Consider the following 25,152-nt stretch of genomic DNA (forward strand, 5'->3'; position numbering starts at 1 on the left):
CATCATAGCACCAAAATGACCTATCATATAAGTCCCCCGTGGTTGAGGGCAGGCCGGTCTTCATTCTGAGTAAGACTCCCAGCTGTTGTCAGGAGGTCCACAGAAGAGTCAGAGGGCCAGTCAGGTCAAAGGATAACAAAACCTAGGGAAGAAAACTAGCCAGTCATATATATTTATTTCTGATTGCACAGACTGGTTTCCAACAAAGGAACAGTTAGTTCCCTTACTAGAGGGTAAAGTCTAAAACGTTATGGATTTAGTCATATGTGTATGGATTTGGACCCTGTAAGAGTGTTTTGAATTGGCATGCCTTCCTATTGTGTTTTCTCCAGCTTCAGTAGCCATACATCTCCTTAGCCACCTCCCTATCTCAAATGTGACCTGGGGCAGTGTGTCCCTCTCATGGAAAGCTCGGAAGTCTGCCTTTGGTAGCTTTTTTATAGAAGTTAGGGACTCTGACCACCTTTGGGAGACAGTAGTGCATTCTGTGCCTTCAGCCACTCGTAGTTCTGTCCTCGCCAACCTCAAAGCCTTTTCTAATTACACGGTCCACCTTCACGGGCTGATTGGCGGGCAGCACGCTCACACCCTGATGGTCCAAACAACACAGGTATTTCCCATGATGCATTCTTCACTCTCCATTGAACTTCCTTTGAGGAGCATTCCGAAAAAAAGAGAAATCATTCACTCTCCATTTTTAAAAAAAATACTCTCACCCCAAATTAAGGACCTTCAATGTCAACCTCTTTTTCCTAAATAACCCATTCACATCTGGAGTAGCTCTGTTTGTATAGCGTTAACCTGACTTGCTCTGGTTGAATTTCTAAACCATTCTTTCATCTGATCTTGAATAATCACTTCCAGTTCCTCCCATGACCATCTGCCTGTGGTTTTCCTAATCAAAGTTTGCCTGTGTCATATTCAAAGAGGTGTACGCATGCCGGTTTGGGCTCCTCGGGCAGAATGCTCAACATTCTCTTTCTCTTTATGAAGATTTTAAAAGTGGTGCCACTAACATTCAGAGGGAAGACCCTAAAATGCACCCCAGGGACCACGTGAGGGGACCCAATGGTTTCATCTTGTCCTTGAGACTTTCATTTGCCTGCATTCCCTACAAGCAGACTGCTCTTTTTTGACATTTTTACTCTATCAAGCATGTTTTGTCATCCACTGAAATCCATCACAAAAGGGTCAGAGTCTTCCTTTCATCCATCATCTTGTCCAAATCTTGGTGCGTGTGGTGAATATTCAGCACCTTAACTTTCTCAAAAATGTCTGTCTTTCCCAGAAGCAGGCAGCATGTGAAGGCTTTTTCAAGGGCTTAGAAGTAGTGGGAGAAAAATGTCCACAGCTTGCATGGAACACTAACCACCATTCTCTTCCTGGGTTTTTTCCTTGCGTCTCACTTTTCGGCTTTGGTGCACCCTTTGGGAGACAGCTGGCCATAAACCTAACCTTGACAAGCCAGGTCTTATTCAGCATGGTGAATGCATTGGCACTGCTGGTCTCTGTCCGGTAGCACGAGAACAGTCCTAACATGCATCCTTAATTCGGGAGATTGCTTCCACAGCCAAATCTAGGACAAACACAGTCCCCCTTGGAGGATTTTTACCTTTTGTGGGGTTGAGGTAATTTGCCAGTGCTGTGGCTGAAAATTATACCATCATTAGCTTCTCAGACTGACTGCTAAGTAGGAAATTCGCTACATAGGGCTGTAGCCTGCTTCTGAGCCAGATCCTTTTTGTTCCAGGAGACCTACTGGCATCCAGTTGTGCTGTGCAATTGTCCAGATAAAGTTTATCCCAATGAGTCCCTTCCTTCCTGCAAATGCAGTAGCTGCAGCAAAACAACTCCAAGTCCTTAGGAGGACTGATCTGCTCCCTCCCAACCCTGAATCCTCATTCTCATATCTCAGCCTTCCGGGACTACAGCCCCTCTCTAAAGTACAGCCTGGGTTGAACTTACTTTAGTGTTAGTATTATTTGATAAAGGTGCATTTAGGAGATCAGACCATATACATCCCAGTTAAAAGTAACAAAACAGGCCCCCTTACTTTAAAAATGAGTTACTCTCATCACTGATTGTCTAGAATTTAAGAGACAAAGGAAACATAATAACCTCCGTGGGACCATCCATCTTTCCAAATTATTTAATAAGTGAATTTCCTAATTGGAAAAATGCAACACCCAACTTCAAGGTTTTCTTTTTAAATGAAAGCCATTTCCCCATGTATAGTATTTGGGGTGAGGTGATGGTTTTCCTATGGTGTATACATTTGGGTGTCTAAAATGCTATCAAGAATTTCTCTCATATGCATATTAACCTTTAATTTGTACAATCCAAGTAGATATACACAATACTAAATAAGAAAACTTCAAAGTAAACCAGTGTTGCCTGAATAAGTTTTTTAAAAAGGAAACTTCAAAGTAGATTTTCTAAGGCATTCTCAGTGGCACGCCAGCTCCTTGAGATGTTCAAAGAATATTCCTCATTTTAAAGGCTATCCACTGATCAGTAAGTTTATGAAATGCTAGGCTAAACAAAATTAAGTAGGTTTCTTTACAGACCGAGCATTTCCAGGCTTTCAAATGCTAGCATGTTTTGCAAATCTGAGTGATAGTTTTGGGTGTTTACTAGACATGCTTCACCGGGAAGCTGTCTTTCCCTGGAATATCTTACAGAGCTAGAGCCCCATTACAAACCTTGGAGAATGTCCGCTTAATACCCTTTGCATTAATCCTATCTACTGCTCTTATGGCTTGTTTACTTTCCTTCATACATGACTAGCAAATGGTCATGTCTACTCTTAAAAAAGAACACAAATCCATGCCTATAGCTAAAGCAATGGAACCTTTTATCAAGCATTTGAAGGGATTGATACTGTCATGTTCTATGACTACATTCTGCAGAGATCCACCGCTTCCTTTAATAATGTCTCTCTCTTTCTCTCTGCCCGTGTTCCTTCCCCTTCAGAGCCAGAGCCACAGTTGGGCATGCTAATTCTTAGCAATATTACTTCTGACAGCTTCAACGTGTCATGGACCACTCGAGCTGGCCCTTTTGCAAAGATTGTTATCAATGTTAGTGATTCTCATGCGCTGCATGAGCTCCAGATGTTTACAGTCTCAGGAGATGCACGGCATGTTCACGTCACCGGCTTGGTGGAGAACACTGGCTATGACGTTAGTGTAACAGGGACCACCTGGGCTGGGGACCCCACCAGACCCCTCACTGCCTTTGTCATGACAGGTACTCATTTCAAAGGTTCTCACTTGTCTACTTAGAATTCTGAGATGGGAAAAAGGGGGAAAGGTGATAGATATTCTACAGAGAAACTGAACCTAAAATATAGTCTTCACTCCATATCTAGACTTCTAAGTGAAGAGAGAGCAGATACTGTTGCAGAGAGGAATCTTTTGCAGCCACTCTTAGGAAATGGGGACAAAGAAGTCAACAGTCAAGTAAAGCTTCCCCAGATTTCCACGCTCAGTGTTACAGGCTGTCTGCGGCACCGTTTGGAGAGTCTGGCTAAAGAGTGAGTTCTAAGTTAATACAGGCCAAGGGCAGGAATTTTGTCCATAAATCATGCTGCTATGTAAGGCAGTCAGTCCATAAACCACCTGCCCTAGAAATATAATAACTATCTTTTTCTAATTTAAAAAAAGACTTCTCTCAAATTGATTTTATAACATATTAATGAAGACCCAATTTAGGATGGCAGATAAATCCCAAGCCTAATCAAGCCTTACCCATTCATTAAACTTGACTTCTAACTTCTCTTTGAATTACGTAAAGAAGTGGTTTTTCTATTTCCTTTCCTGAGGTCATCCTCAATCAATGGCAAAGGCTGCAAATACGTGTTGATTTACCCAATCACTAGTCTGAAAAACAGGAGAACCTACTTTGCCATCTGGTTTTCACATTAAAACAGGACCCTCCTGAAATCTAGGTTGCTATGAGTAAGATCTGTTAATAAGTCCAAGTAAGTATTTAATTGGAGACAACACAGTGTCTTACAAGAGGGAGGATTTTGAGATCAGGCCTGAGTGATCCTCTCCCACATCTTTTTAGTGCATAACTTTGGCTGGTTCTTAGCTGCACTGAACCCCAATTTCCTTGTGCATGAAGAGAGGACACCACAGCTCCCTCTGGTAGCCTCATCACAGGAACTAAGTAGATATGATGAAACTTAAGTGCCCGGCACCCAGTTGGCATTTTACAAATGCTGGATTCTTCCTGATTTCTCTCAACATTATGAGGGAAGTGGCATTCTTAAAATTAAGCAGTAAGCACAGGTAGAAACAACAGCTCTGTGCAATCATGGTGTTCTTATTAGTTTTTAAGAGAATACTGAATATGTTTAATTGTGAGATCAAAAAGTATGTTAGATGTTCTGTCCCATTATGTAATATACATTCAATCATTCAGACAGTCTGTAAATGCAGATCATGGTGACCCCACAGTTGGGGGACAGGGGTTAGCCATGTATGACATGAGAATGCCACTGCCCAGAAGCAGAGGAGAATGGCCAGACACAGAGCCCATCAGGCCCTGACGTGTAGCCTCTTGCAGGACCTCCCACAGAAGAGAGAAGAAAAGGGGGTTGGGAGAGCTGGCTTTGGGAATCCGAGATCTAGTTACAGCATTGTCTCAGTTAATCTTTAAAGAGAAAAGATTGCATTTTAAAAGAAGCATATTTTTAAAAACGGGGTGGGGGATGAACATGAGAAACTATATATAACAGACCCTCAACTGATTAATTAGCCTGAACACCCTCCTTTTCATTAGAACGTGCTGCTTTGATGACATGGCGGGGCAGAGAAGCCAGCTAGCTAGCGGGGGCCAGGCGCCATTTGTCCAAACAATGCTCAGCATCAGAATTGGAGACCCTTGGCTTTCGGGCAAAGAAGCCTGTTTGCACAGGACATGTGATTTCATCTTTGCCTTTAACAGAGTTAGGATTCTGGAGAGATCTTTATGTGGTTTAAAAAAAATGCCTCAAAATAAACACCAAGTGTTTCAACATAAGTACAGAAAGTCCCAGCTACACTAAAATTTAAATCCCTGTTTCAGGGATGAGGGCATTTATTTACTTGTTCATTCAGTCACCAAACACTTCTTTTTAAAACATTTTTCTTTACATCCTGTGGATTAGACTGTGGGCATTAGGGTACAGTCATTTATCTCTTTGAAAGTTTCCATTTAGCGGCAATGAGAAAGAAGGCTCTGAACTAGACGCAGCTAAAGCAGACTTGGCTATAGAATTTCCATCCCCACGCCTCCTCTGATAAAAAAATAAATACATTCTTCATTACTGCATTTTGTTTTGCTAAAGGGGAGGCTTCAGACCTTCGCTAATCCTGCTTATGCCTTGGGAACTGCCAGCACTGATAGGGTTGACTAATTAGATCAGGGGTAGTCAACCTTTTTATACCTACCACCCACTTTTGTATCTCTGTTAGTAGTAAAATTTTCTAACCGCCCACCAGTTCCACAGTAATGGTGATTTATAAAGTAGGGAAGTAACTTTACTTTATAAAATTTATAAAACCGAGTTACAGCAAGTTAAAGCATATAATAATAATTACTTACCAAGTACTTTATGTTGGATTTTCACTAAGTTTGGCAGAATAAATCTTTATGAAACAACTTACTATAGTTAAATCTATCTTTGTATTTATACTTGGGTTGCTCCACTACCACCCACCATGAAAGCTGGAACGCCCCCTAGTGGGCGGTAGGGACCAGGCTGACTACCACTGAATTAGATGTCAGCTAAGGGTATGGAAAGAACATTGAACTTGGAGTTTGATGCCCTGAGATGGATCTTACCTTAGCCACCTAGCAGATATGTGATCTTGGATAAGTCATGGACCTCTCTGTTTCTCTAGATGAGGGAGGGAAGTATTGACAGAAATTCAGCTGTTATAGGCTCACTCCTCTTGGGAATTCCAATGAGGGAAAGGAACCACTGGCACCTCAAGAGTAAGCGTGCCTGAGTCACAGATGTTTGGTGAGTGAATGAGCAAAAATGATGACAGAATCTGCTGATGATTGAGACATGTCCTTAACTCCTCATTGTATTCAGAAAAATAAACATGAAAAGACTTAGCATATCTTAGTGTTCTTTACTGGCCATCACCATAATTTGTTAATTTTGACACATGAAAAATCTTACTTCCTCCATTTATCTCACCTTGTGAACATGTGTCACAAACTAGCCTAGCCAAATTGACTTGATTCAAAGTGTGAACTAGAGGTCGAAAAGAAACATGAAGTATGCCAAAAAGGAGGTACTTGAAAAAAAAAAAGCTGATTTAGTTCAAGACCAGGAGACAGTGGGAAATAGAGAAAGGATCCGAACCCGACACAAAATAACCAATTGTAGAAGAAGAAGGTCACGGCCAAGGGCATCGACTCTGCCGAAAACCCTTGTTCTATCAGGAACTAGACTACCTAGGTGACTTTGGGCAACACAATCATCTCCTTGAAGCTTAATTTTATTACTTGTATAACGCAAGTAATATCTATCTTCTAGGCTCATTATAAGATTTACACAAGATACCATCATCTGGCACCTAGTGCACTCTTACTAATATTCATTTGCTGAGCGTATGACACGTATAATGGTTGAGCGGATATCTATCGGTGTTTGTGGAGACTTGTGCTGTCCCAGCAGAGTCAGTGCTGCTAACCTGAGTTGTTTTCACTCCTCCCTTCTTTCAGAGGCTCTGCCCCTTCTGGAAAACCTAACCATTTCCGACATTAATCCCTACGGGTTCACAGTTTCCTGGATGGCATCGGAGAATGCCTTTGACAGCTTCCTAGTAACGGTGGTGGATTCAGGGAAGCTGCTGGATCCCCAGGAATTCACACTTTCAGGAACCCAGAGGAAGCTGGAGCTTAGAGGCCTCATAACTGGCATTGGCTATGAGGTTATGGTCTCTGGCTTCATCCAAGGGCACCAAACCAAACCCTTGAGGGCTGAGATTGTTACAGGTATTTTGATTCTAGTGAGCCGTTTTCCTCTCTTCTTGGTTTTCTACCATGTAATCCATTTACCAGATCACCATGGTTTTAACATCCTGTACATGTTCTCTACTCAATCCATAGGTGTGGCTTATTCTTTTTCATCCCATCCCCCCCCACCATCACACAATCTCCCTTGTCTATGTCTCTAATGAGCACCCCCCCTTCTCTCACCCCAGAAATGAGAAGGTCGAAATGTTTCCACTAGGTGTTCCAAATCCTCTAGACCAGTGGTCCCCAACCCCCGGGCCACGGACCGGTAGCGGTCCATGGGCCATTTGGTACCAGTCCGCAGAGAAAGAATAAATAACTTACATTATTTCTGTTTTATTTATATTTAAGTCTGAACGATGTTTTATTTTTTAAAAATGACCAGATTCCCTCTGTTACATCCATCTAAGACTCACTCTTGACGCTTGTCTCAGTCACATGATACATTTATCTGTCCCACCCTAAAGGCTGGACCATGAAAATATTTTCTGACATTAAACCGGTCCGTAGCCCAAAAAAGGTTGGGGGCCACTGCTCTAGACCATGTCTTATCCATAGTTCTTGTCTATTCATTCCCCATCACCTTCTCCCATGTTCTTCCTGGCTGATCCATTCTACATTTCAGCCTTCTCAGGAGAAATATACCAATGAGTATATTTCAAAAACTTACAAATTCTCCATCTCAAAGTTTCCACTGTACTCTTGACAAACTTACCAGCTGGGCTTGTCATTAGAAAACCAATGATCAACCTATTATATTGATAAATCACTAATATCATAGATATTCTTCAACACACACTAAACCCATATTTTCCTCAAGACTAGTAATTCCTAGAGAAATTGAGCATTAACAATGTTAACATTCAAAAATCTGTGTTTCCCAAAGTCTTTCTAGAGATTACTGCTTCCACAGAATATTCAATGGTCCTACAGGGTGCAGAAGTTCCCTGTTGAAATAAGTTTTGGAAACACTGTCTTAGACGTAGTTTAACAGGACCCTTGACCGCAAGACTTTATGGAATATCCTACTGTGCAGTATCTCTCCGAGAGGGGCTTACCCAGGCAGTATTTCCCAAACTTATTTGACAATGGCTACCTTTTAAGGAAGAAGAGCAAACAGGAATAGTTTGCTGTGAGTACACTTTGGGAAACTCAGCTGTAAATTTCTCTTGACATTTGAGTTTTGTCTAGTTCAGGCGATCCAAGATAATAACTTGAGTCCAAAGTAGTTAGCACAAGGGGTTCCTCCAGGCCTCCGTTCTACCATCTTAACACTTATCTAAAGGTTAAGAAAAGCAAGCCAGTCAAAAGCAGGAGCCTTCTTTAGTGAAACAGCTCCAAGAGAAAAAAAAGCAAAAAAGATCATAACATTTATATCGTTTTAAAAGCCATTTTGCTCATGATCAAGGGAAATATAATCAGCGGTATCATCATGGGCAGCCCTACTGATCGTTAATGCTGGTTTATTTGTCTTTTCGAAAAGAAAAGAAAAAGATCTCACAGACGATGGGCACTCAGCCACTGGAAGACGGAGAGCAAATGTAAACAAGTTACTGGCTTTGAACTTATTTAATAATGCAGGGGAGGGGCCAGTGCTGAGTCCAGATGTGGATTTATAGACTTGCTTTTAGACAAAACTCACATAGGCAAGTGTCCGCTCGGTTTGTGTTCAACGTGTCGACCCCGTCTTTCCCTTCTCCTAGGCCTGCTAGACTTGTTCATGTTGCATAATTCTCCTTACAGTATCTCAGGACACTACTATTTCTGAGAGCTGGGGCATCACTGCATACCGATATCCCCACGGGAGAGCAGAAGGCACACGCTGATAAATGATGTTTTCTTTCCTCCTTCCATCATTTCTCCCCTTCTAGAAGCCGAGCCAGAAGTTGACAACCTTCTGGTTTCAGATGCCACCCCAGATGGTTTCCGTCTGTCCTGGACAGCTGATGAAGGGGTCTTCGACAGTTTTGTTCTCAAAATCAGAGATACCAAAAAGCAGTCTGAGCCACTGGAAATAACTCTCCTTGCCCCCGAACGTACCAGGGACATAACGGGTCTCAGAGAGGCCACTGAATACGAAATTGAGCTCTGTGGAATAAGCAATGGACGGCGATCCCAGCCAGTCAGTGCCATAGCAACAACAGGTACCGTACAGAAACCGGAGAGAACAGAGAAAAAGCAGCACTTGGGGGTCTTCTTCTCACAGGGCTTGGAAATGCCAGGAGCTTTGGACGCAGACGAGCCCATGTTCAGATCCGGGCTCCTTCAATTATAGACGAGGTGACATGAACAATTTGGCTGACGTCTTTACACAAAAAAGAGCATGATGCTATTTTACTAATAGCGTTGTGAGGATTCAATGAGATAATGTGTCGAAAGCTCACACAGAAGGACTGGCATGGTACATAGCAAGGGCTTGGCAGATGAGATATATTTACCTATTCATTATCATCCTTTATATGTCATCATTGCAATTATCCCATTTTTTTTTTCATTCCAAACACTTGTCCTTCTACTTATTATCTCATCATTTTTTTATCCAGAGATATACTTCCTTGTTCTTTGGTCAAATGTTCAAACTACACTATGCAGGGATAATGGGGATGTAGAGCCTCTGCCTATAAAAATTAATATTTATAAAATGCTGTGTGTGACTAATCAGCACTGTGATCAGGAAGGGACCAGAGGAAGCTGGCAAGGTGAAGGGCTGCTCTTCACAACGCTCTCTAATTTTATTCGATACTTAGAGCAACTCTGAAAGGCACTAGAGAGGGAAATGAAAACCCTTTTCCACATGGGTTGATTCAAAGAGAATAAAAGAAGATGGTTAATAACGTGACTCTTTATCATAATAATATGAAAACTAACATGACTCTTTACAAGGAAAAGGAAAGACCTACAACAGGTGGGATGCAATTCCTTCACAAAATTGGGGGAAACTTAGCCTTAGCTAGAGAGGGCTGCTTCAAAGAAGAACCACAGGAAAGAATCACAAAATCACAGGAAGAGGTAAAGGGACCAGAGACATGATGTAGCCCAGCCTCGTCTGTTTGTGCATGAAGAGTCTGAGGCCCAGAAAGGTCAAGTGAATGGCTTAAGGTCACACAGCCAGAGTTCAGGTTGAACCTAAATGCCAACTTATTTTAATACCCTTAAATATAAGCAGGCTGGACGACAGACAAACAATGGATATATAGGGGCGGGCAAAGTAGCTTCACCATTGTGAGTAGGCAAAACACAGTGTATTCTTGCATTGTTATTAATTATCATATTATTTACCATATAAACAACTGTAAAGTTACTTTCATTCACCCCTCCCTGCACTGCCATCTCTGACGGGCATAGAGTATAACAATAGCCAAAACCTTCTCTTTGCCCAGAGATGGGTGTTTCATGATGTCAAATTTTAGGACCTAACGAGCTCTAGGAAGCCACCCATAGAAATCATAACCAATACGTGCAGAAGTGGAGGAGACCGTGAGACCCAGGCAGAAATCCAGTGGGGGGAAGAACCCTGTTTCTCATTACCGAGGGTGCCCTATCCCCGGTCCCCGGCTGCAGGTCCTTGTCCCCTCCCCCTGTGGCTTCCCATAAAACAACTGCAGATCAGAGGCAGAGCCTGATTTTGACCTTGGTTTATAAACACTGGTTTTCAAAGTTTACTTCTGATGACTGATTTTGTTTTGTTGGTCTTTTTTTTTTTCCTTCTTCTTTTTCTAGAGGCACTGCCATTCTAAAGCCAAAAGGAGAATGAATAATCATGACTTTTTTTTTAAGAACAAAAGAAAAGAAAAGGCAGACCCTGTTTTTTCAGAAACCCTTTCTTTGATTTCTTTCTCTTAGGCCTTGTAATTTACAAAGTGCTCGTGTGTGTGTGTGTGTGTGTGTGTGTGTGTGTGTGTGTGTGTGTCTGCATGCCCGTGCTCTGGTACTTGGAGAGGACAGGAGAGGTGACTCTTGTCATCAACTATATGAAGTTTTCCTTTTGTTGTTTTATCCATCCTCTGCCCTTTCATCCCTTGCACTCTTAAAAACCGTCTCTGCAATGCTCTGTTCTCTGTTTCCCTCATAATGCTGCCACGGGTTTTCCTCTAACCCCCCTGAGCCAGCTGCCAGGCCTGGGTGACCTGATGGCAGAGAGTGTAGTTAGAGATGGTGTATCCTAGTGGTTAAGCATGCAGCCTCTGGCTGGATTCCTTGGAGTCTAATCCTGGCTCTATGTCTTAGCAGCTGTGTGACCTTGGGCAAGTCTCCTTCCCTCTCTGAGCCTCAGTCCCCTCACCTGGCAAATAAAATTTACCTGAAAGGTCAACCATGAGGTTTAAATTAAGTTTATAAATGTAGAGTAGTTCACATATTCCCTTTACCATTGTAACAAAATTATCTATCCATATGTTATTAACATAAAATAACATAACACAATATAACATAACATAATGTTGGGTGATTTAATATAAATTTTACTTTTAATGGGCCATTTGTTTCAAAAGTTAAAAAGTTAAAAAAAGGCTGCAGAGTGAAGTTTCTATTCTGCTATGGCCCTTCTACCCCGTCTCTACCGAGAGGCAGCCAATATCCCCACTTTCTTCTGTACGTTCCAGAAATAGTCTATGCAAACAGACACAATTAGATAGAAATCTACCCTTTTTCGGCACCGTGGTTAACGTACCCACTGTTCCCCACATTGTTGTTGGTGGTGGCGGTGTGTGTGCATGCCTTGCTTGTTAATAGATCTCAGAGACAACTGCATACACCTTATTTAGCCATTTCCCTACGGGTGGATGCTTTGATTATAACTGTCTTGCTCCTTCCATCTGTCCTCTGCATTTACACTGGCACCGCTTCCCTTCTGCAGTTTGAGCTACTCCTTCACAATAGCCTTGCCCCCCCCCCCGTGGGAAGTCTATAGAGTTGCCAAGGGCTTCTTTATCCTCTGGGGAGCTCAATGCCAACGTGCCTCTGAGTGCCATCCGGAAGGGCCCCAGACTAGACAGAAAATGGCTCCAAATCCAGCAGCAGAGTACACTGACTCTGTCATTCTCTTCTGCAGTCTCCTTAACCTGTCCCCATTGGGGGACGCAGACATGTGTCCCCAAGGCCAGTGGGGGTGGTCAGTGTACCTTTCCCAACTCCCAAAGCAGGCCGCCTCCCAACCCGCCCCGTCTCTCCCAGCCTAAGAGCCTCTTCAACTCCTCTGCTCAGTCCCAGCTCAGATGCCCTTGAAGCCACACACCACAGTGTTGCAGTGACTGCGTCTGGGGCCCGGGTCAGTGAGTCTGCCACACTTGCTCAGCAATCCTCCCTTCTAAGTGAGCCAGGCTCTTCCTGCTAAAATAACAAGCAGTCTTCCACACTTCGGTAGGTCTGGGGTCCATAAACATCATACACGTTGACCCCGAAATTCCACCACTACTGTGCCGTTCAGGAGCGCATGGAGGATGAGGTGACTGGATTGCGATGGTTTCTAGGAGAGGGCAGATAATCTTGCCATTTTGCAGATGGGAACGCTGGGATTTAGAGAAGAAAGCCGTGGCCTCAAGATAACACCTTCTCAAATGGGCTAGGACCTGCATCAGTGAAGTTTGCAGGAGAGCCTGAGTGTACACACCTCCCTGGAGTTTTTTAGCTGGCCTCATCTGGATCTTTCTTGGGGGCTGCTTGAACATCCAGGGTGGCCCGTGGTGGGAAGAGTCACACGGGAAAGAAAATAGAGGGCAATCCTGTTTACTGAATTCTTTTTGTATGCAAGATTCTATGCGTTTTTCTCTGCTAATCCTCAAAACGCTCCTGAAGGGGGGGCACCGTTTATCATCAGAAAGATGGATCAATTGAGGGGGCTCACAGAAGTGAAGGGACCCGCCCCGGGTTGCCAAGGCTCCCGTGATATTTGGGCAATCAAAATCTTGTAGGCCCCCGAGCCCTTGTGGTTTCCAAAGCTCTCCCAGGAGAGGACAAACCCCCAGCCAGCCAGAAGGTCTGGGAGTAGCTACCAGGTTGCAAGAGAAAGGCGTAGGAGGAGAGAAAAAGATAGACATGGAGAGGGGGAAAAAACACCCTCTCCACAGTGGTCTGTGGGTTTCAGAACTTAATGATCAATGTAGTGGGCTGGCGAGGGGGGAAAAGATGAAGTGAGATCCCTGGAGGCCTGAAAATTGTTTCCTGGATTCTCTGGTTAGGGATGGTCAGCTAGAGAGGGTGGGAGACAAGCCAAAAACCACACAGAGGAAAGCCAAAGGACACTGGGTTCGCAGGGGGAGGTATTTATGTAGCGGACACTGACCTCCGGGCATGGTTTCCCCGCAGGTAGACCCAATGTCCATGGGTGTGAGCTTTGGTGACGGGCCCAAGGTCACTCCCCTGGTTCCGGAACTCCTTCCAGTTCTGGGAATGGGCTTGCCCAGGTCAATTTCTGTGTGAACATTATTTCCAGGATCCTGGGGTTGTGCTCAGTTCTACTGCCCAGTCCTAGGACCTAGAAAGGTTCCAGCACAAGAATGTTCATTGGAAAACAGCCTTGGTTTACTCCTCTGTCGAAGGCTAACCATACCTTCTTCTCGGGGTTTGCTAAGTGAGCATTAATCCTTATGAATGGCAAAGAATTATACAACTCTCAAGTCTTGGTATCATTTAATAAAAGCAACTAGAAATCCAACATTTGAAAAAAATGCTAAAAAGCTGGAATTAAAGGAGGGTGTACTTCAAGCTGAGAATCCACTTACCCACCCTTTCTCAGACGTCAGCGGCAGTGCTAACATTCTCCTTCAATGAAACCAAATGGTAGCTCTCCACCCCTGCGCCCTGAACCTGAATGAAAAAATGATTGTTTCTATCAGATCATAACTTGCCCAAACATCACCACATTCTCCTTCCTAAAGGCTTGGACCAGACAAAGACTAGGGGCAAAATTTTTCTGGATAAGGAATCCAGAATCTGAGAAGAATCTTTGATGAGCAAGACAGTTAACTGTTGCTGGGCTTCTCCTGTGTTTTCTCCTTGACAGCCATGGGCTCCCCGAAGGAAATCACTTTCTCAGACATCAGTGAAAACTCAGCCACTGTCAGCTGGACGGCGCCCACTGCCCAGGTGGAGAGGTTCCGGATTACCTACGTGCCCGTTACAGGAGGTAGGGGACCAGGGGTGGGGATGGGGAGGAGGAGCCTGAATCGTTTGAGTCGGATAGTGAAGAGACGCTGACAATTCCAGTCCTCCCAAACATCACGGCCAACCTCAGGTTAGAGAACATCTAGATAGACTTCATTTGTAAAGTGCTACGAGGTCCTTAGAAGAAACAAGTTTGTGAGGTCACTTTGTGAAGACCCTTTGTAGCCCTGAAATTCTAAACGTCTGTGAGAGATAGATCCCCGGTATTGTTTTCACACAACGGCCTCCTTTTCCCCGTGAGCACACCCATCTGAAAGGCTGGTCTTGACCTAGATATATGTGAGGTTCTGACTTTGGGTCCCGAAGCCTATCTCAGGATAGGACGGGAAGTTGTGAGTTGGCACAAATTGGGGGTTCTAGTTGAGAGCACATGGGCTGGAATAGAGACCAGAGAGGAAGCAAAGTCATATCTGTCCAAAAGCATTCCTACAGGTAGTGAGCTCCCTGTTAGAGGAAGTATGTACAGAGAGAATGCTTTTCAACCGCTTCAGAGGAATGCCATGGCATCTCCACAGGGAGTTTGATTAGCCGATGTCCAAGCTCCTCACCAGCCCTGAAATTCTTAAAAATATAAATTTGGAATTTTTAAATAACTATTAGAGTACAAACTTAACTCTGACCGTCTTCTTCAAGAGTAGACTGCCAGCTAGGAAGGGAGGCTATATATTCTTAGCCTAAGACAATGGGTTAAATATATCAGACACATATCACGTAGTGAGCTCTCCATATTTTCTGTGAGAAAAATAAGTAAAATTCACACAACATGACAGCTCTCTACTGAACGGAAATTTGCCGTTTTTAGCACATTGTGACTTCATGTTTTTTTCCTCTCCTGGCTTTGGTTTTTGGCATCTGCCTGGATGGAAAAACACATTATACAAAAAGTAAGGCCTCTTCTCTTATGCCAGAGGGTAGGAGCAAATGAGAAGTCAAGAAAATGGCACTGGATGAAGATGGAGTGTCATTTCCGAGTCAGATACACCCATTCCGGGGGCGAGAGTGAGTACGTATTCGTGAAGCTCACCGGTCCCCATGTGGCTTCTCCTGTGTTCCAGGTACACCCTCAGCGGTCACTGTGGGCGGAACCAGCACCCAGACCAAGCTGGCGGGGCTCTTCCCTGGCGTCGAGTACCTGGTCAGCATCGTCGCCATGAAGGGCTTCGAGGAGAGCGAGCCCGTCTCCGGCACATTCACCACAGGTGCTGTCTCACCTTCTGCGCTACTGGCCATGACTCAGCAGCTGGGGAAAGGTCTATTCAGGAAATTTCAGTGGGAAGTGGATCTGATTTAGAGCAGTACATGCCTCATTTCTGGTCTGCCCCCAGCCTCTTATGGGCTGGGGGAACCTGGACTTCATCCTGCACCTCCCTGGGCCTCCATTCCTGGGAAGAAGAAGCCCAAGTTTGGGAGTCATACTGACCTGGGTTAAAATTCCAAGTCTACCACTTCTAGACCCAGGAACGGTCAGTTCATTTCTTTCGGCTCTACTTTCCTTCCCTGTGAAATGGGTACAATTTCTGCTTCCTTTGCTATAAGAATCACATGGAATAATATATGTAAAGCTTCTGTACCTATGGTGACTGCACAGTCAGCCTCCTCCCTTCCCCTGCCCAGTCCCGGGAAGTCACGAAGGTCCTTTCAAGAAGGTGCTTCACACAGACATGTAATGGTGACAGTGACAAATAAGCACTCTCAGCTGAGCAGCTACTGTATTCCAGGCCTTGTTACTAAATAATCCCTTCGCACTTACGCCATTAAAATGGCTGTTATCGTTCCTATTTCACAGAGGAAACAACTGAGACCCAGGGCCCTATAACTAGGCAACGCTGGCAGTAAATTTGAACTGAGGTCAGCCTCACTCCAAACACTATGTCCCTCTAGAATAAAGGATTATTCTCCTATTATAACCTGATACGGACAGCACGCTGTAAGGAGGGGGAGCAATGAATGACATTGAAGGAGAATGAAGTAGCAAATTGCTCTTCAGGCAGCCATGTCCCTAAACAATTTACCCTTTGATGTCTGAGTATCCAGTCGAATCCATTCAAAGATGCAAAGAATGGGCCTCAGAGAAATTCTTAAATATAAATATATCCTCATAGTCTCAAAGAGTTAGTAATACGCAATTAAAACATCGCATCTGAACCCAGAGTCCTGTGCATCCCGCTACACAGGCCCTCAACCCCCCATAGAAGTCTTCCATTCTTGGATTCTCCATGGCAACACATGGCAAAAGTTTCTTCCCAAGGCCCCGCTGTCCGCATCAGTTAAAGGGTCCTCTGTACGGACCCAATGGAGCAGGGGGGGACCTGGAGCCGGTGACATGGGCCCCCGGAATTACTCTGCCACTCCTGATGGCCAGGCCATCCATTGCATCTCTTAGGGCTCAGGCACCTCTTCTGCCAAACGAGCTGATGACAGCTGCCCTCCGTCCGCCCGGGGCTGCCGGCCCGGAATCACTGAGTAGTAAATGGAAACGCAAGGGGGAAGGAGTCGTGTTGAGCATGGTTTCTAAGAAAGAGCCGTTGGGTAGCCAGGGCCCTGTGACTATCCGTCCTTTCTCAGAACAAGTCATTCAGAAAGCATTTCTATGACTCCAGATAGGATTTAATAGTCTGTCGATAACACCTGCAATCACTGGGCGCTGCTCCAGCACCCGTCACACACATCGTCCAGCCTTTCCCACAGCAGCCGCCCTGTGACAACTGAAGCAAGTGAGGTTTGGAGAAGGGAAATGACACAGGCCACACAGACCCTAGACAGGGAAGCTGAGATAGAACCCGGACCCCCGGCCTCCAGAGCCCGGGTCAATATCATCAACAAGCCGCCCAACCAGAGCTATCACTCAAAGCCTAGAAAAGCCTCCAGCAGCCTTCACACCAAAAGTTTCCTCTGTTTTTGGAAGTTGTTCCCCTTGGAGAAGGGATACGAACTATAATGATAACCCTTGTCATGGGCTCATCCCTTTCCACATTAGATAGCACCTTTTGGCCTGTGACATCATGTAGCAATAGGAATTTAACACTGAAGAGACAGCCAGACAGAATTACTATTCCCATTTTACAGAAGGGGAAATAGAGACTCAAGGTAAACTGACCAGCAAAGGAAGAAGTCACGACTCAGACCCAAGTCATCTGGCTCCAGGGCAGGACTTTAAACATTCCACGCGGCTGATACTCTGCCCCCAACCGGGAGCCCAGGAGCAGTGCAGACAGCAGAGCTGCTGTGCTCTGAGACCTACCCCATGATTTCCTGTATCTCCAACACGTTACCATCCTTCCTTGCAGCTCTGGACAGCCCATCTGGCCTGGTGACAGCCAACATCACCGACTCAGAAGCCTTGGCCATGTGGCAGCCGGCCATCGCCCCCGTGGACAGCTATGTCGTCTCCTACACAGGGGAGAGAGGTGAGGTTGTGTGCAAGACCTTCCCCGTTCTGAGACGTGTCTGTTCTGCTGTGAATTTTCCCCGTTCTCCTTCTCCGGCCACATCGGGGGCAGGATGACAGAGACGCATGGGGAGGCTGGAGAGGCCCTCAATGTCGTGTGCCCCTTGATATCGCCACCTTAGAACGGGGGCTGGAGCTGGAGCGGGCTGTGGTGTGGTGTAAAGGAACCTGGTCAGGGGTAGCAAGGAGGCCCTGCTCATATTCCTGTGCTTGTGGTCAAGTGAAAGAGCTTCCAGATGGTGGTGATGTCCAGGGAGCCCAGCTGGCCATTAGAGAAAGATGAAAGGGAACCCCGCCCCCCCCCCACGTCCATGCTTCCCCAGCCTGTTCCTCCTCTCCTGCAACAGGGCCGCCACCTGTCGGCACAGGCCACCCTCTGGAGCAAGTAGCTCTCCTCTCCTGCAGAGAAGGAGTCCGGGACCTCACATTTTAAATAGGCTACTTCAGGTGACACTGAGGAGCCTGGGCTTCTCAAAGGCCACGGAGGAGGCCAGTTGTAGCAAATCTGACTGAGAAATCAGAAGTTACTGTTCCTCATCTTTGCAGGCATCTTTGCTAATTCACTCAGTTGGCAAATTAAATGCTTGTTTGGGGCACCAGCAAACAACAGCCACCGAAACATTAAACTCAAATACAAATAAGAGAGGGGAGGAGTGATTCCCTTCCACTGAAGGAGCCATGCTTTCGTAATGAGCTACTCCAGAAAAGACAATGTTACTATTTTCATCTCAAAGCCACGTGCAAGTTTTATGTTTGACAGTTCAGTATTGTTTTACTTTTGTGGCAATACGGGAAAGCCATCGTAATCTGTGTCTGGGGCCTCGTGAACATTCTAACTCAGACCTGGCAACCCCCTAAGAGGGTTCCTTGTGAGGACAGAGCCTGGCGGAGGGGTTGGGGAAGAGGAGAGGCGTTGGCATTCATTCTTTTTATTCTACAATTCGTAAATATTCTCTATGCACAGACTTCCAAGTCTGAGAAGATGGTGTTGTCTCGCCTAAAATATATCAGAGCTTCTGAAGTTCATGGGAATCATGGAAATTTTGGATGCCTAGGAAAGGTCTCAGAGGGGGGTGGGGACCCTGGGGAGTGGGGGGTGGCTCATAGGTGCTGTGGTAGGGTCACCGACTCATCCCAATTTGCCCAGAACTTTCCCACTTTTAGCACTAAAAGTCTCACACCCTGGTAGACCCCTCAGTCCCTGACAAGCCAGGATGGCTGGTCACCAGTGTTCAGTTCCCATTATTAACACTGACCCAATGGGTCTCAGAGGCGGCAACCAGGCTCTGGTGTGTGTGCCCCCCGATTTTTGTGATCCCCCAGCCTAATAACTGGACATGTAAGTAAGTAAAAAGGGAGAGGGACAATAATCCATGGGGCAAATTAAATGTGAGTAGCCCGAGGCTTGAAGATGTCACCTGTCACCTCCTGTCCAGCTGGTTCCGGTGCCTCGGCTGCAAAGCCGTTGCAGCCTGCACCATCTGGAAGTCCTCCTGACCCCCGGTTCCCCTTTCTTCTGGTTTGGTGCCTGGAAACATTCAGTCTCCAGATGATAAATCTTTTGTATCTGAGGTGAATGCTCAAGAGCGAGAAAGGGGCTGAGAATCATTCCAAAAACCCAAGCTGCTTTTCTGCAGGGTCCCTGGGAAGGTCTGTGTCAGAAAGGGGTGTGTGCATCGTTGGCCGAGTCTGAGGATGGCTCAGACGGGGAGAGGTGACAGCCTCGGTGTGTGTATTTTACATTTAGTGCCAGAAATCACACGAACAGTGTCCGGGAACACAGTGGAGTATGTGCTGACCAACCTCGAGCCTGCCACGGAATACGTGCTGAGGATCTTTGCAGAGAAAGGGCCCCAGAAGAGCTCAACCATCAGTACCAAGTTCACAACAGGTACAGAGCCACCGAGAGCTGAGAGATGCCCACCCACAGCCCCCATCTGAAACAGTCACCCTCTCCCACATCTTTCCCAAGTCAGACCCTGCAATGTGATGATGTCAGCATCAGTGAAATCCCCCAGTGCCCACTCAGTCAGGACCTGAAGAAACACCCCGTTTCCTTTTGCACGGAAATGATCAATGTTCTCCCCACGGACTAGAAAACAGTTTTGAAAGAAAAGTTTTTAAATGGAAAGCCAGTTCCCACTGGCCCTAAATCCAGTATTTAATGGTCCATGTTCTAGGCAGGCAAATATTGCAAGAGAAAGATTTTTTTTCAGGCAGGTTTTTCTAGATGTCCCATTGGGTTTTTACACATTGAGATCTTTTTACAAACTGTAGCCGGCAGGGAAGTGGAGGAAGCGTCCTCTCAGCGGGGGTGAGCACCGATATCAGCATCCATCTGTCCTCTTGTTTAGGAACAAGGGACATCGGTAAATATATTCGCAGCTGTGACCTTCTCCCCCAGTGCAGCCACGGCCAATCAAGGCCATGTTGGGCTCAGGAAAGCGTGGCCCCTGGGATGGGATGACCTCAGAGAGTGTCTGTCTTTGGAGATTCTACAGCTCAACCTCCGCATTGACAGATGGGGAAGGTTCCATCCAAGGCCACATAGGGCAATGGTCAGGAAAGAACTGGGACCTAGACCTCCCGATACCCCGCCAGGACTTTAGTCTACACTTGCTGACCTATCCGCTACTGCGTGCCTGTCTCCTCCAGACCTGGATTCTCCTAGAGACTTAACTGCCACTGAGGTTCAGTCGGAAACTGCCCTCCTCACCTGGCGAGCCCCCCGGGCGTCTGTCACCGGCTACCTACTGGTGTATGAATCCGTGGATGGTACCATCAAGGTATTTTGAAGCATATAAACAACTCCCCACCACTCGTTGAAACTTTTTTACGTTGTCCTCAAAGTAGGGAAGAATGATCTGGGTGTGTTTCTCTACCCCAGGGCAACTGGGAAACCGAAAAATAAAATAAAGTGAAATTCACAGGGAGTGGATGCTATGCCAGACCTTCTGAATCATGTGCTCCAGCCTCCCTCATTTTTACCCGACTCCAGTCTGGGTGGCCAGCCAAGGTCAGGAACGCTGCTCGTAAGACTTGAGGACATTTTAGGAGCTGGATTCCTGGTCCTTTAATGTTCTGTTGAGCCAAGGCCCAAGGCTCTTCCTGCGTGCTTGCCATCTATACATATGTTATCTGCCAGCGGGCATCACTCCAGAATGTGTTGAAATATAGATCGCCACGTTCTGTTAATACTGTTTGCGGAAATGGTTCATATGATTTATTTTCTATCTCCGCAAACGTTTTTTTCTTTTACTTTTTAATTTGAAATAACTTTAGACCTTCATCCAAGTGAGATTTTTCCGAATGTAATCTTCTCAACTTGTTATTGAATTTTAATTTTAGTCATTGTACTTTCTCTTTCCAGGGTCTTTCCCTTATTCTCTGCACATGCGCCTGTCTCTAGCATAGTGTTTGTGGGGAGTGCGCCATCTTCTCTCTGTCTATGGATACATATTGTTGTTTATTCTACAAAGTGCACGGTGTTTCTTCCAAGTTCTTTCTTCTGTTTCATTGCTGTTGGTTGGGTTTAGATCTCTATCTTTTATGCTGGAGAATTCTATCCAATATCTGTTGGTCCTTTTGCACTGGGAACCAAGAATGGGAACCAAGGATGGGACAGCTGTTGGGAATTCAGTTGCAATTGCACAGGCAGGGCTTGTCAACTCCGGGGCTCACCGTAGCCATTTTTATGGGGGACCCCAAGTATCAGTACTGTAGGTTTTTTCTCCTGAGCTACTCGGTCCCCCAGAGGATCCTCCAACCAGGCTGCCGGGAGCCCAGCTGGAGGAAGAGCATGGGTTCCCACAGGGCACAAACCTTCTATTTGCAGTCTGATGCCTTGGCCTCCCCTACAGCTGGTCCTGTTGCAGTTAATTCCAGAGTCTCTTCTCTGCCTCAGCCTTTCCAGAAATTAAACCTCAGCCTTCCATCTGGACTGGAAAGGACAGTCATGTGGACGGTTTGAGCTGGGAATCTGTTTCTCATACACAGCTCTTAAACAAACCTTCATTCAGCCACGCCCCACACTGACCTTCAAAGGCATCTTCGCTGTGTATACATTCCGTTGCCGCACTGGCTGGGCTCTGGGGCACTCATTATCGAGCCTCCGGCTGGCTCTGTCCACTCCCTCAGCCCCCAGCTCTCTCCCTCTGTCCCTCAGCTGTCACTGCACCGCACACTTTCCATCCATCACGATTTCCATCCACCGCATGCCTGCGGCTCTCTCCTCCGCCATCTCCCTCCCTGTGTGGGTTGACGCTCTCTATCCCTTTACCCTCGTTCTCATGGGCATCAGAAGCAGGTAGAGATACACCAGCGAGTCTAGTCTGCCAGTCTTGATCAGGAGTGGACACACATTTCTACAGACTCTCGTGGCCTCTCTTGGGGTTGCTATAACAATGAATTAGGCCCTGGCTGGTTGGCTCAGTGGTAGAGCATCAGCCTGGCATGCAGGGGTCCCGGGTTCGATTCCTGGCCGGGGCACACAGGAGAAGCATCCATCTGCTTCTCCACCCCCCCCTCCTTCCTCTCTGTCTCTCTCTTCCCCTCCCGCAGCCAAGGCTCCATTGGAGCAAAGTTTGCCCGGGCGCTGAGGATGGCTCTGTGGCCTCTGCCTCAGGCGCTAGAATGGCTTTGATTGCGGTAGAGCGACACCCCAGATGGGCAGAGCATCGCCCCCTGGTGGGCATGCCGGGTGGATCCCAGTCGGGTGGATGCAGGAGTCTTTCTGACTGCCTCCTCATTTCCAGCTTTGGAAAAATACAAAAAAACAAACAAAAAAACCAATGAATTAACTCCCTGTGTGAACAGAGGCAAGTCCATGACTGTCTCTGGGTGGCTGTGTTCACACCTATAAAATGAGAGTCTTGGACCCACCAATCTCTACGGTCCCTTCCTGGTCAGGCGTTCTAGAGTTCATGAGTCTCATCTCAATCTACCCTAATTGCCTAGAAAATGACTTTGCATGGCAATCTAGAGAGCTGATAGGTAATTGTATCCCTGAGTAATTCAATAACCCCAGCTTTGTACCTGATCCTCTGCCAAGGACCAGACCTGGGGCCACACAAAGGTCACTGGGTCACTGGTGTCAAATGAACACTTACCCTAGTTTACTTTCCTGCACGTCCAACCCCAGCTTATATGTTTCACACAAAAAAGAAAAAAATCTGCCTCGTATAAGAAGAAAGAGTCCCAGACAGAATATTGGGAGACCAGGTGCAAGACCACCGTCTGCCACCAATAAATTATGGAGTGGGAGTCAGTCTCTTAGCCTCTCTGAAACTCTACCCCCATTGAAAAACTCAGGATCACGTCACCTGCCTGGTTGTGAGAATGGAAGAGAACCTTCCAGGGGCTTCCACACTGACTCATTACTGCCATTCACCTATTCAAAACCTTTCAGGAATCTTCATTTCTTATTATGACAAACTTTAAATTTCATAGTGTGGCAGTTAAGGCCCTTTGTCATCTGGTCTTTGCCCGCCTCTTCCATCACCCCTTCACCAAAACCCATGTATGGCTGAGGTAGGTCACTGCTTTTTCATATTATTTTAATTAGTTCTACCTCTTCTGGCCCCAGGACCTTTGCTCATGCTGCATTCTCCCCCTCTCTGACATCTCAGGAGTGAGCATAGAGCCTAGCATAGAGTGAGACTCAGTAGATTCTCATTGAATAAAGTAATAAGTGAAAAATAAATAAATGGATGGGTGAATGAATAAATGCATCATCTGTATCCTAAGGAGGTATGTGGCTGAAAGCTATTATACTCTTTCTTCTTCCCTTAGGAAGTTATTGTGGGTCCAGACACCACCTCCTACAGCCTGGCAGAGCTGAGCCCGTCTACTCACTACACAGCAAAGATCCAGGCATTGAACGGGCCCCTGAGAAGCAAGTTGATCCAGACTATCTTTACCACAAGTAAGGAGCTCAGGGGTCCGACTTTGTGAGGCTGAGCCAACCCTCCTCCTCTGACTGTTTCATGAAATTTTTCCATCAAATCTCTGAAAAGGATCAATTCTCTGCCCCTATCTGAAGGCTCAGGAATGTGGGTACAAGAGAGAACAGGTGAAAGGGAAGGAAGGTCAGTAGTGAGAACATCTAGACTCAGTCCTCATCTCCACCACTTGCTCTCTGTGACTAAGGAACATCACTGCCATCCTACAAGCCTCAGTTTTTTCATCTATGCAATGGGACTAATAGAAGAACTTTGTGAGGGTCATTGTATTGTATTGTATTGTATTGTATTGTATTGTATTGTACTGCATTGCATCATATTGTATTGAACTCCTAGCCCATTATGTGGTCCATTCTCAGGGCCCATTTAAGCTTAGGGTTCCTCTCTCCCTCAGCATATCAGCATTCACAAAGCCTGTCCATATTCAAAATCACACACAGTCCTCCCATCAACCTGGTGTGGTGGGCCAGGAATACCGTACCCAGTTTTTGGTGGGAAAACAGAGGCTCCCAGAGAGACTCAATGATCGGCTCAAGGCTACACCATCAATTAGAGTCAGATCTGGGCTCACACACTCCAGGACCAGGGAACCACCCTGCACCCTGCCATTGGCATCTTCTGCAGATGGTAAACGTGCAGGTGTTCCACTGGTGACCAAGAGATACACATCTCGAGCCTCTCCTTCCTTCCCTGCACACTTCCCTCCCGTCCCTCAGCACACCTGCCGAGGGAGGTACACAGACAAACAGGCCTCTTTGCCAGAACCTATGCCAGGTGCTGGGAACACAAAACTAGGGGTGTGCACTAATGATCTCAGATGGGGGCTATGAAACAGATCAGAAAACAGCCAATGATGCCACCTCGGGTGCAGGTAAAGGGGAGTGAGGAAGCAGATCAGAAAACAAGAACTGCTATGGCCACCAGCACTCCACGCCGACTGCTAAGCACAGACACAAGGCGGTCTGTCTCTGTCATGTTTGTAGTGCTTTGCATCACACGATTGCACTCGGAAGTTCCCCGGCATTCTTGCTTTCCCCCGTCTAAGATTCTCAGGCTCAGGGTAGTTAAATGTCTTCTCCAGCATCGCAAGGCCAGGAAGTGGCAAGTTCGGGACTGGAACCCTTGTCTTTGGCTTCTGAATTGTCTGATGACACTGAGATGCTTCCAGCCTTATAGAGCACCCTGATCCACAGTGAGCCACCCACAGGGTGCTAGGGACCTAGCCATCCTGGCCAGTAGTACCTGGGTGTTCATCAGGCACTGCCTGGCTGCTCTGGGCAGATCAAGGCCAACCTCACCCGTGCCCATCACAGTGAGCTGGTCCTCCTCCCACTGATATTGTTGAGGGCTTCCATCAGTAAAAGGAACTGAGATGGATGATCCCTTTTATCCATCACCTCCAAGCCTTCTTGCATCCCCATAAAAGAGGTTTTGTCCCCATCTGGCCTATGAGGGAACAGAGTCTCAGAGACGATCGTCATCTAGTCAATACACTGCAGGGTTGAAACGTGCAAGCTTCTGCCCCAGTCTTCCTGCTCTGACAGTCCCTCTGTCTCCTTATCC

The 25,152-nt window shown here is 46.2% G+C and overlaps 1 protein-coding gene across 4 annotated transcripts in view; it reads left to right on the plus strand.

The window, feature by feature from the left end:
* Positions 1-25,152, plus strand: part of TNC (tenascin C) — an 87,910-nt gene that overhangs the window by 57,665 nt on the left and 5,093 nt on the right. For 2 of the 4 annotated variants that reach the window (XM_066256396.1, XM_066256395.1), the window contains 7 exons: positions 8,892-9,164; positions 14,021-14,143; positions 15,237-15,380; positions 17,469-17,588; positions 19,377-19,520; positions 20,285-20,415; positions 23,420-23,552. In XM_066256396.1, coding sequence (XP_066112493.1) covers positions 8,892-9,164; positions 14,021-14,143; positions 15,237-15,380; positions 17,469-17,588; positions 19,377-19,520; positions 20,285-20,415; positions 23,420-23,552 — 1,068 coding nt within the window. Of the gene's footprint in view, positions 1-6,726; positions 7,000-8,891; positions 9,165-14,020; positions 14,144-15,236; positions 15,381-17,468; positions 17,589-19,376; positions 19,521-20,284; positions 20,416-23,419; positions 23,553-25,152 lie in introns of all 4 variants that reach the window. The other 2 variants (XM_066256399.1, XM_066256398.1) reach the window with 2 other exon arrangements.

The sequence above is a fragment of the Saccopteryx bilineata genome, chromosome 2 (assembly GCF_036850765.1).
Source record: "Saccopteryx bilineata isolate mSacBil1 chromosome 2, mSacBil1_pri_phased_curated, whole genome shotgun sequence".
Classification (NCBI taxonomy): Eukaryota; Metazoa; Chordata; class Mammalia; order Chiroptera; family Emballonuridae; genus Saccopteryx; species Saccopteryx bilineata.